Source organism: Pinus tabuliformis, chromosome 3_1 (assembly GCF_031772625.1).
Source record: "Pinus tabuliformis cultivar Carrire ecotype Pingquan chromosome 3_1, CPIR1, whole genome shotgun sequence".
In the NCBI taxonomy this organism is placed as follows: domain Eukaryota; kingdom Viridiplantae; phylum Streptophyta; class Pinopsida; order Pinales; family Pinaceae; genus Pinus; species Pinus tabuliformis.
The window spans coordinates 108,777,620-108,790,673 of NC_142301.1; the positions used below are offsets into that span (position 1 = coordinate 108,777,620).

At 34.4% G+C, this 13,054-nt stretch overlaps 2 protein-coding genes across 2 annotated transcripts; one reads left to right on the top strand and one right to left on the bottom strand.

Annotated features, from left to right (window-relative positions):
• Positions 1 to 5,572: 5,572 nt before the first annotated feature.
• On the bottom strand, positions 5,573 to 5,962 carry LOC149186013 (uncharacterized). The gene has a single exon (XM_089409204.1). The coding sequence runs from the start codon at positions 5,960 to 5,962 to the stop codon at positions 5,573 to 5,575; it is 390 nt and encodes a 129-aa protein (XP_089265330.1).
• A 4,522-nt stretch (positions 5,963 to 10,484) lies between these two features.
• LOC149186014 (uncharacterized) lies at positions 10,485 to 12,770 on the top strand. Its single transcript, XM_089409205.1, has 4 exons — positions 10,485 to 10,527; positions 11,064 to 11,152; positions 11,388 to 11,990; positions 12,443 to 12,770. The coding sequence occupies exons 1-3, from the start codon at positions 10,485 to 10,487 to the stop codon at positions 11,946 to 11,948; spliced, it is 693 nt and encodes a 230-aa protein (XP_089265331.1). The 3' UTR covers positions 11,949 to 11,990; positions 12,443 to 12,770.
• Positions 12,771 to 13,054: the final 284 nt, after the last annotated feature.

A 13,054-nucleotide genomic window follows, 5' to 3' on the forward strand; every position in this document is an offset into this window, starting at 1 on the left:
GAACCTTTTCTCTAACAAAATGAAATTGAGTATCAATATGTTTTTTGTTTTTATGAAAAACATGATTATTTTCCAGCTTGATTGAACTTTGGTTGTCGCATTTAATCACTGTAGCATCTTTTTTTTCTTCTCCTGCATCATGAATAAGTCTTCTCAACCAAATTGCTTCACAAGTGGTTGCACATACAAGTTGATACTCTGCTTCCGCTGATGATAAATATAGAATACTCTTCTTTTTATTGCTCCAAGAAATGACCTCGGACCCAATATTGAAAGCATACCCAGTTATAGATCTTTTATTATCCATATCTCCAGCCCAATCTGAATTTGAATAGCTTGTCAGTTTAACATCAAAATAATCAGTATATTTAATTCCAAAATTTATGGTTCCTTAAAGATACCTCAGGATACCTTTTGCTGCCACCCAATTATTTTCAAGAGGTTTTGTCATGAACTGACTCAACACACTGACTAAATATGCTAAGTAAGGTCTGGTTGTAATCAAATAAATCAAACTTCCAACCAGTTGTCTATACAATGTAGCATCCACCTCTTTAGAACCATCATCAGTTTGAAACTTAACATTTTGTTGTATAGGTAGTAAAGCAACTTTACACTGATCCACTCTAAATTTCTTCAACAATTCCCTAACATACTTTCCTTGAGTAACAAAAGTTTGACTAGAATCTCTCCAGACTTCAAGACGCAAAAAATAATGTTGTTCTCCAAGGTCACTTATTTTAAATACCTATGAAATATGAATTTTAATTTCTTCAGCCAATTCATCAGAGTTTCTAGTAACAATTAAATCATCAACATATAAAGAAATCAACACAATCTGCCCCTTTGAATCAAATCTGGTATACAAATTTGAATCATTTTTATTTCTCTTATAACCATGTTGTAAGAAGAAAGAGTCTATTTTCTCATACCAATATCTGTGAGCCTGTTTCAATCCATACAATGCCTTCTTTAATTTACGACCAAGTTTTCCTGCCCCTTTTTAATGAACCCTTCAGGTTGTGTTAAATATACCTCTTCCTTCAATTATCCATTTAGAAAAGAAGATTTCACATCTAGCAGGTGTAAGATCCAATGGTAGTTTGTAGCTAGAGCTAACATCATAATAGTATTTAACTTAGCTACAGGAGCAAAAGTCTCCTCATAATGAATTCCTTCTTTCTGTGAGTACCCTTTGGTCACCAGCCTAGCTTTATATTTGTCTACACTACCATCTGCTTTGAACTTAGGTTTATATATCCATTTGCAACCTATGGGCTCTTTTCCTTTTGGCAGTTCTACTAATTACCAATTTTTTTTTAATTATGGAATCATATTCTTCTTTCATAACTAACCTCCATTCATCATATTGATTTGCTTCATTATAATTCATGGGCTCAACAACATTTAAAATACTAGTCATAAGAGCATAATCTTTGTACCTTGCAGGTAAGTGAGTCTGCATACTTGATCTCCTTGGTAGCGAACTTGCCTTAATTCTTTCCTGTGTGATTTCTTGCTCTCCTCTAAGTGGAGTTCGATTGTTGAATGTATCCACATCACTAGATTACTCTTTTTCCTATTGTTGCTATTGTAAATGATTGGCTTTGACTTCATCATTGATGTCATCAATTAGTAACGACATGTCCCAATCCTCATAACTTCTGTCCTTATTCCCTTTATCAACTTCTTCATGGAAGATAACATCTCTACTCACAAATACCTTGTGAGTAGATGGATTAAACATCTTATATGCTTTGAAATCAGAACAATACCCTACAAATATGCACTTTATAGCTTTAGCATCCAATTTCTTCCTATCTTCCTTAGGAATGTGTGCAAAATATTTAGAACCAAATACTCTTAAGTGATGGACTATAGGTTTAAAGCCATATAAAGCCTCAAATGGAGTCTTGAGATCAAGACACCTAGTTGGACTTATGTTCTTTAAGTAAACTGCAATACTAATTGCTTCTGCCCAAAAACCATTGGATAGGTTCTTACCTTTCATCATGCTGCATGCACACTCCACTAGAGTTATGTTCTTTCTCTCTGCAACCCCATTCTATTGTGGAGTGTAGGGTACTATAAATTGTTGTGCTATCCCATAATCTCTGTGATATTTGATGAAGTTTCCAAGCTTGTATTCTCCCCCTTGATCTGAGCGGAGAATTTTGATGACTTTCCCTATCTGCTTTGCAACCATATTTCTAAATTATTTATAATACTTGAAAGCATCACTTTTCCTTCTAAGAAAGTATACCCAAATATACCTTGCACAATCATCAATAAATAATAAGAAATAATAAGCTCCACCTAAAGACCTTGTCTGCATGGCTCCACATATATCACTATGCACAAGTTTCAATATATCTTTCTTTCTCCTATTTAAGCTAGAGGGAAATTCAACCCTGTGCATTTTTCCAGGTGCACATCCTTCACAATCAATATGTTCATTTCTTAAAATAGAAATTCCATCAACCATACCTTGTTTCTGTAGTAGCAATAAGTCATGAAGGTTGATGTGACCAAACCTTTGAGACCAAGTTGAATTGAAATCTTGATGTGGCACTCTTGTAACATTCAACTTATATAGGCCTCCAACTCATACTCCTGATGCAACTGGCTTTTGATGATCCAACAAATCCTTTACAACAGAGTAAGTTTTGAAAAAATCTACTTTTAAATTTCTATCTGCAATCATGGAGACATAGACCAATTTCTTTTTTAATACTAGGTACATACATGACATTCTGGATGCGCCTGATACTACCATTAATATGATATGCTCTGTCATCTCCAAGGTAGATGTTAGCATCGTTGCTAGTCTCCTTGAAATTTTCATACCAATGTTTATTACCTATCATATGAGTGGATGCTCCAAAATCCACAAACCAAGTTTCAGCCTCATCAGTCTTAGCAGAAAGAGCAGCATCAGACACAAATAATTTAAGATCATGATTTTGATCTTCACCAGCAAAATGCCCTGTATGCCTCTTGTGTCTATGTCTAGTTTCATTAGTATTATTTTTATAAAAATCTCTAGCAATATGACCAGTTCTTCCACAATAAAAACACTTAATTCCTGAATCATTTCTAGTGGATGACATACCTTGAAATGGATTTTTCTGAGATGGACCACCGCTTTTCTGTCCTCCTCCTGGTTTCCCTTTGAAGAAATTTTTCTTCGCCACCAATGCTAGATCTGCATTCTAAGGCTTCAAATTCATATGCCTCTCTTCTTCCTGCGTCAAAATCCCTATAAACTCTTCAAAGGTGGGAGCTTTCTCCCTTGCCGCAAGCCTTATAATGAAAATCTAATAATCCTCTATCATACCATTTAAGGTAATTGTGATGAGGTCGATGTTGGACACTTTCTCCCCTATGTCACCAAACTTATCTCTCAGTGCTTTGATCCGTGAGATGAATGCAACAACAGATTCATTCTCCTCCATTCTGAGAATCTTACTCTTCAAAAACAACAGACGATTTGTATTTTTTGTTTCATACAAATCCTTGATTGTCACCCAAATGTCATTAGTGGTATTTGAATCTTGAGAGTTCTTTGTATCAATATAGCAGCTTGAACGGTATTTGAATCTTGAGAGTTCTTTGTATCAATATATTTCTATAATGATTAGGAAGCCTAAGGGTTTCCTACGAGATATTTTATTTTATGGACCCATATTCCATAATGATTAGGAAACCTAAGGGTTTTTTAGGAGATATTTTATTTTATTGATAATTTTTTAGACGAAATTTTGTTTCCCAGGTAATGTGAGTTTTAAGAGTTCTATGGATGTTGTCTAATGGTTAAGAGGGGTAGTTTGGTCCCTATAGGTTTTTAGATGAAATTTTGTTTCCTAGGTAATGTGAGTTTTAAGAGTTCTATGGATGTTGTCTAATGGTTAAGAGGGGAAGTTTGGTCCCCATAAGTCTTGTGGTCTAATCCTGGGAGGAGTTTGTATGCCTTCAGTTGAGTAACCATAACCTAGGGGCATTTAAGCTGTCAAAATCACTTGGATGACACATGGCCTAAGCCACACCACCCCCTATAATCGCTAGATATTTTCCCACAAGGTTTCAAACGATTGAGCTTTTCACCACAAAATACCTATCACCACCTATTATATGCCTTGTGAGCTTCCTTTAAATGAAATTTTGAGGAACAAACATTTGTACTATTATTTTTTGAATTGCCATAAAATTAATTTGTTAATAATTATAATAGAATACATTGAACTTGTTTATATACAACTTTTTATTCCACATTTTACCTTGTTTAAAAAAAAAGAGCAATCATATCATTCTTAGTAGAAACAAATGTAATTGATTGAAAGGTTATTGCTATAATCCCAATGATGCTATTGCTATTGTCACTACGAGAGATGGGGAGTGAAAAATAAAAAAATATAAATTTCATCACAAGGTTATTGCTATAATCCGGGTAGGCGATTGCTCCAGTCACTCCCAGAGATGGGAACTTAAAAAACCAATAAAAAAATTGATCCCATATAATCCGTGGCAAGGTTATTGCTATAATCACTGGCGGGGACTAAAAAATATATAAAATATCGCGTTTTAAATTAAAGATTTGCGATGATTCCTCCTACCATTCTAAATTTCCAAAATAATACTATAGAACATTGGGTTCACAATAAAACCTGACAGACCACCGTCCACGTTCCACCTTGCCATTGTAGAGCGGGGCGTAAATCTGAACGCCGACACGCCTTGATAATGCAGCTGTCTAGTAAGTAGACCGCCCAGAGCGCCTCCTCCGAGGGAACCAGTTTGATAATGACACCACGCCACCAACAATTGTTCTCATAAGCCTCTACAACGTCCCTGGCTGAGCAGTGCAGAGGGAATGCCATGTGTGGTGGAATTGGCCTCAAATGGCTGGGGCACACGTCCTCCACCAGGAGTTGTCCAGCTTGAGTTACAATCTTGTCATAGCATATCTTGCAAAGCCGACCCTCTTCATTCATGTTGACAATAAAAATGACCAAGCCATTCGCAATAGGATGTCTGGATTCAAATCATGCACAGAAACTCTCGGAGAGCCATTATGAGATCCTCAAATGATAATTTCAACAAATCGTCTTGAAAGAACTTCAACAACACCATACCCACTTGGAAAACAATCTTCACACCCTCGAAAAGAAAAACATCCCATATGTGGAAACGACAAATCTACAGAGAAAACTGTCAAGAACCAGCTGCTTGCAAACATAGATGGCATGATCATTTGCTCCTCAAAATGTTTCCCTAACTCTGGTAGTTGCTCCTTCACAAGTGTATCAAAGTCAAATAGGAATTTGTTGAGTAGAGGTAGACCGTCCAGGTATAGCCCTCTCAATGGAGTATTCGCTCTACCTTTGAGCAGCACAACCATCACCCAAAACACATTCTCCTCAGACATGTACAACAGAAGCACGCCTGCTATGAAACTCATCCCCTGCGTATACCCCACCTCACTGTCATACACCGCATACGCCTTCAACACATTGTGGAGAGACCTTTGACGTGAATTGTAAAATTAATAAGCCAGTCAATTGAGCCGCAAGAGTCAGTTATTGAAAAGAAAAACATCCCATATACGAACAATTAGTGGAAACGCCAAATCTGCAAAGAAAACTGTCAAGAACCAGCTGCTTGCAAACATAGATGGCATGATCATTTGCTCCTCAAAATGTTTCCCTAACTCTGGCAGTTGCTCCTTCACAAGTGTTTCAAAGTCAAATAGGCATTTGTTGAGTAGAGGTAGACCGTCTAGGTATAACCCTCCCAATGGAGTATTCACTCCACATTTGAGCAGCACAACGATCACCCAAAACACATTCTCCTCAGACATGTATAACAATGGAGTATTTGCTCCGCCTTTGAGCAGCACAACCATCACCCAAAATGCATTCTCCTCAGACATGTACAACAGAAGCACGCCTACTCTGAAACTCATCCCCTACGTATACCCCACCTCATTGTCATACACCGCATACGCCTTCAACACATTGTGGAGAGACCTCTACACGAATTGAAAAACTAATAAGCCAGTTAGTTGATCCGCAAGAGTCAGTTATGAGATAAGTCAGTTATTGAGCGTCAAGAATCAGTTATGAGATCAACAACAGGAAATTTTTTAATCGTCTAACACTAAATCTAATGGTACATAACCAAGATAGCGTGGATCACATGAGATTTCATTTCAAATGGAAACGCCTTACGACGTAATTATAATCTAGGACACACAACTGTGAAACAAACTTTCTCCATTATTTTTAACTCATTCACTCTTTAATTAATAAATAAAAGCCATACAAAATTATTTTTCCGTGCATTAATGAAAATGATAATTTTATAAAGCTATGAAAAAAGATAATTTTATAATGCTATGATATATATAGAAAAAGTTAAAAGGGAAAAGAAAGAATACTCCATTATATAAGCAAAAACACTTTAAATTTATTTTAAATAGTGATTTATGATATATTAATCATTTAATAATTTTATAAATTCAATTAAAAGTATTATAGATTATAGATTATATAATTTTGTAGACAACATTAAGAAGAGACATTATTATCTTTAAAAAATCATTGATGTTATATGAATTGATACAAAGTTAATTACATAATATAGTTTTATTTGAAAAATATTTTTTGGAAATTGAGAATGAATTTTCTAATCATTCCATTAAAACTCTTATGATTATATTGAAAACATATTTTATAAATATAGGGGATATGATAATTTAAGTTTCAATTGAATATATTTTATTGGAAAGACCATAAAAACAAATCTTTTTATAGAAGATGAACTCGTGTTCACTTGACTCTTTGATGGGCAACCTCTAAATGAGAAATCATTCAATACAATAAAAATTTGGATCTCTTTCATTAGGAGTACTCCAGCCTTAATTATAGCTACATAGCAAACTCTAATTGTAACCATTATTCGAATCTATAGTAATGAATGGACAATATTACATTTGTACGATGATAACTATTAGGTGGATCTTTCATAATAATAAGGAACATAGTGGACCCAATTAATGTTACATTAAATGGAAACCATGCTTATATTATTATTATTATTAAATTTAATGGACCTTTTGGCCCTATTACATGTGACGGGGTGCATCCCACTACAACATCCCCTTTCAGAAGTGTTTCCATCAATGCATACATGTATGAGATACATCCATAACCCTAGGTCCCATATATGGGTTCTACCCTGAATGTTGAAAATTAAGCCATCTAAGATATGCATCCATGAGACTGGGTTCCATGTAGTACTGTTGTGCTAAGCTTTAAGAATAAAGTCATCTAAGAAAAGAGTGCATAATCCCAAGTACCATTTACAAGTCCACATGTTGGCACCCCATTGATGACACATGAATTTGATGAATGTATGTGTTTAGCTAGACATGCTCACCATAATCATATGGATCTAAATATCTTTCCACCAAGATACTAGGACCATCCATAGCAAAAATATCATCTACATAGCTACAAGAGGTCAATTATGGACATGGAGAGAGAATTGTAAATTGAAAATTAGTAGACATAACTTTGTCATCACTTCCCTCAGTGATATTAGATTAATCTAAACAACTAGATTCATAAAAAAAAGTCGAAAGTAATTGTCTTCCCATAAATAACAATTTTCCATATAACATTCCTCACAAGCCTTCTGTAAATCACACTAGTGAGATGTGTCTCTAGTATATTCCTCTTCATTATGTCTATAGAATTCCCAAATTTGAATTGTTTCATATATTTCTTACAATTTTTGTACTCCATTTAGAAGTAGGTGTTGTGTATGAACTATTTGAACGTTTGAATAATGTTGGTATCCCTTTGAAATTTCTTCAACTTCAAGTAACCACATCTTGTAATTGCGCCAAGGGACGCTCTCCAGTCCAGTATGGGAGAGATCTTGTAATGTAATATTTAACATTTTTACTAAGTCAAATTACATAAAAATAAAAATTAGATTAAATTAAAATATTAATATAATGTAATGTAAGCATTTTAACTAGATCAAAATAAAATAAAATAAAATAAAAGAAAATAACCCTATAAAAATAAAATAACAATAAAAATAAAAGCGGCCCATGGTATTAACCCATGGTATTCATGTGGAATATAGCATATTTTAAGGGGGGAATTAAAGCAACATAGATCCATCTTGACTCGAGGTCTACCAAGCGCCTAGAGGGATCAAATCTCTTAATAATTAAATCCCTCTCGGTGCTTGGTAGATATGGAGTTAAGGTGGATCTAGGCTGGTGTTACTTCATTCTAGTGGTGAGATCCCCCTTAGTGATGTAATGGGGGTTGAAGGCTCTAATAAAGTCAATAATAATATAGGCATGGTGGTCATTTAGTGTAATGCGGGTTGGGTCCACTATGTTAGTTATTTTTAAATAACACCTACAAGTTATTTATCATGCAAAAAATATAATATGATATGACCCATTCATTATTGTAGAGACTAATAATGGTTAGGGTTAGGGTTGGGGTTTACTACATAAATATATATAAGAATGGAATCCTCCCTATGAAAGGTGTCAAGTATTGCTATTATATTGGAACCCTACTCATTTTGAGGTTTCCCACTAAAAAAGACAAGCGAATAGGGTTTCATCCTTCCTAATAAAAGGATTATCATATGGTATTCCCCTACTTTAAAATACTTACCTTAAGGGTTTTATGATTAGCAAAAGGGAATTTATATTATTTCATACTATATGTATTGTGAATCATTTTGGATCCATTAAGGATCATAATGTTTATGCTTTTATATAATATAGAGATATTATAGATCACATAATGCTTGATTTTGTTTGCACTTTAGAATGGAAAAAACATGATAGCAATAAATGATGTTTATGCTTTTATATAATATAGAGATATTATAGATCACATAATGCTTGATTGTGTTTGCACTCTAGAGTGGAAAAGGCATTATAGAAGTAAAATAAATGTTCTTTAGGTGGTTGAACTAGAATCAAGCACGATACAAGAAGTCAAGAATGTGTATCACGGAGTCATCAAAATTAAAGAAGAAAGCAACAACACACTACAAGTCGAAGAAAGATTTATAGGTCATCTACATATTGTTATCAAAATTTACAACATTAACCCAAAACATCGATAGGGACATCAAGATTTTATACAAGCATACCACAAGGAAAAATTAGAGAGCAGTGAAGTTGTGATGCCCAAAAAAAAAAAGAGTTTGTATGCCAAACTATTCAATGAGAATGTAGTTGTGATATTTGTGCTATTATTTATATTTATCCTTGAGTTGCTCATCCATCTCTTGTACATGATTCATTAATTGATTGATATCTTGCTCCTGTAGATTGACCATTAGTGTAGGATTGCCATTTTCCTCCAATGGAAGTTATGATAGATTAGAGTAGAGGTGATAATGAATTGAATTAATATTAGAAAGTACCCAGGGAATTGTTTTGTTTTCCATACCAACAATTACAATTCTTGACAACCATGTGCCTCCCATATCATTAGCAATATGAAGATTTCCTTTCAAGCCAAAAATAATATTATCACATATCATCGCCACGACCATCGTATTAGTTGAAATAATAACTTTCACATATCTTTGATCTTGAAAATAAAGTCATATCTTATTTGTAAAAGAACAAATTCATATTATAGCTTGTTGTAAGGAAATTAATACCTCAACATGTAAATAATGCACTCACTATTTTATGAATAGAAGGAAGACCAATAAAATATATTCAATCCAAGATGGAGTTGCCATATGCCGCGTATTTATAGAAAATGCCTTCAATGTGTATGTAACCATGAGGAATTGTAAGGAAAACTAGTACCTAAGCAAATAATTAGTATGATAATTATAATATGAATAGAAGAAAGATCAATAAAAATATATTCAATCCAAGCTTAAGTTACTATATTCCTTGTTTTTATAGAAAATGTCTTCAACATATATGTAAGAATAAGGAATTATAAAGAAACTAATATTCTATACTAAGTCATAAGGAATTATAAAGAGAACTAATATCTAAGTTAAGTCATTGTAATGTGAATATAAAGAAGACCAATAAAATATATTCAATTCGAACTTAAGTTATCATATACCTTGTATTTATAAAAAATGTTGTCAACCTATATATAACCATTAGGAATTATAATGAGAACCAATATACTTAAACATACCAATATAATGTGAATAAAAATAGGACCAATAAAATATATTCAATTCAAGCTTAAATTACCATATCCCCTGTATTTGTAAAATATGTCTTCAATATAATTATAAAACATTTTTAAATAATTAAAAAATTCTTTCTTAATTTCTGGAAATTATTTTTCAAATGGACCTATACTATATAATTAACTTTGTTTTGGGCTTGAAGTATGTCCTAAAATTGCTTGTCTAGTCTTCTTTTGAGGTAAGGAACAGGGTAACGCCCAAGACCCAAAGACATGTGGCAGAGTGAAAGATTGCCCCCTTACAGACCACCAACGGGTATTCCAGGGGACATGATTTTCCTTGAATAAAAGTGATGAGTCACCCTGCATTCACGAATAGGAGCAAGAGATGACTGTCCTCACTGCTGATTTGACAAATAAAATATCACAGGTTTTCCCACCCTATAAAAAAAATTAACCTTTTATCAATCCACATAACATTAATTTGCCAGAATCTTTCCTGGCCAACCATGATTACCTGGCGAAATTGCCCTCTCCAAATTCAAGTACGGAACTTAGTGTTAATGCCGAAGCTCTGTTTGTTCGCCACCTAACTTGCGCTATAAATGCTTCCTTAAAGCCCAAGACCCAAAGACATGTCGCAGAGTGAAAGATTGCCCCCTTACGGACCACTAACGGATTATTCCAGGACATGATTTTCCTTGAATAAAAGTGATGAGTCAGTGTGCGTTCACAAATAGCAACCAGAAATGACTGTCATCACTGCTGATTTGACAAATAAATTATGACAGTGTTTCCCACCCTATAAAAAAAATTAACTTTTTATCAATCCACAAAACATTAATTTGACAGAATCTTTCCGGGCCAACGACGATTACCGGGCGAAATTGTCCTCTCCAAATTCAAGTACGGAACTTGGTGTTAATGCCGAAGCTCTGTTCGTTCGCCACCTAACTTGGGCTATAAATGCTCTATGGTGTGCTGGCATGGATGACACCAGTGGAGAGAAGAAAGCACCCGGATCGGGGAAACTGAATTTAACATTTTAACCTGCAAAATAATTAACAATATCGATTGACCACCAGATTCCTTCCGGCGAAATTTGTCATTGAAGAGTGACTGTGAAGTAGTTGAATTTCAAGAAAAAAGGTTCAGACACGCATTTAAAGAGTTCAGCTGAAACCGCGTGTCCGGTCTCCAGTCTTGAAAGTTTCTGACAGCCTTTATTTACACTCACAACTATTGCAAAATTTCCTCGCAAATTCACTTCAATCAGTGAAGATGGGGTTTGAGAAATTGAAAGCCAGAGCATCAAAGGGGTTGAATTCCTTGGCCGGAGCCTCTGTGTCGTTATACAGGTCCGTTGCTCGTTGCTTGCATTCTAGAAAATATGAGCGCCTCGGAGATAAAAGGAGAAAGAGGGTTAGGGTTTGGAAACTGAGAGGCCCAAAAGGCAGATCCAGGGTTTTGGTGCCCAAATTGAAATCCAAATTGGCTTATCCTAAATTACTGGTAGCCAAGCTGAGAGACAGTTATGTAAATAAAATGCTTTCCCTCTCTGCAACTGCCTTCTTTTCTAGCAGAATGATGAGCAATAACTTGGGATCTCAGTGCACCTCGCTTGTGCATCCCTTTGGAAGAATCCGCAATGCTCAATTTGACGAGATTATAATCAGAGAAATGTATAAGTCTGCACTCGCTCGAGGTCAGCTGACACATAGATCCATCGCTCTGTGACTCTGCCTCATCTTACCTGATGCAGATCCGTTGTTACAGCTAGTATGTACCGTACACATTGAATTTCATTAATATTTTCATTTGCTTCCAGTATGTATACATGTGAAAATATTTATGAGATTGAAATCCAGTCTTGCTCTGCTTCTCACTGTAATTATAAGTAGGTTTTTCAAGAATTTAGAAAGGGATCACCAGTGGGAAGTGGGAATTATAAGTAGGTTTTTCAAGAATTTAGAAAGGGATCACTAGTGGGACGTGGGAGTGGGGTTGTAGGGGTTGTTTACAATATATAAGTTTTGTTGGATTTATAGGAGTTGTGTTAATATGCTTTTCCTTTTTGTTATTTAATTCTGGTCAACATTGATCGAAATTTTGGTATATTTTGAAATATAATACACATTTTGAACAATATTCGGTCAAATTTTGGATATTTTGAAATTTAATACATATTTAACAATATTTCACTGTAACTGATGTAAACGCTTTACTGGCAGTTCAAAATTATCCCTGATTTCTGGAATCGAGCGAAGAAATGTTTGGGAAAGTTTCCCTGATTTCTGGAATTGAGCGAAGAAATGTTTGGGGATACTTTGGTCATCCCTAAATTTGACATTCTAATTTTTTATGAGTCTGTAGGTAATTTCATTTTGCAGATTTCTCAGACCTAATTCTCACTTATTGGTCAGAAGGGTAACAGAAAGGTCCAGGATAAATTGGTTTGTAAGTGTTAATGTTTTTTTAACAGAAAATTTTATCATAATCCGTTGGTCAAACTAATAGTGTTATCACTAATTACTATGGGCATTCAACTATTATCACTAATTGCTATTAGGAGATGCAAATTGAATCATCATTCTTGTTACTTGTAATTACTGGTGGACCACATTTCTGCCAGATACCTATAATTCTCAAGGGGCTAAAGCAGAGAAGATCTAAAAGTCAAGCTTACAAGTTTGAAATTGAATTTAGTCATTCCAAAAATATTTAAACTTACAAATTTGAAATTGAATTTAGTCATTCCAAAAATATTTAAGAAAGATCAAATTGAACTGTTATATTTGTAGAAAGATCAAATTGAACTGTTATATTTGTATATTTATATTTGG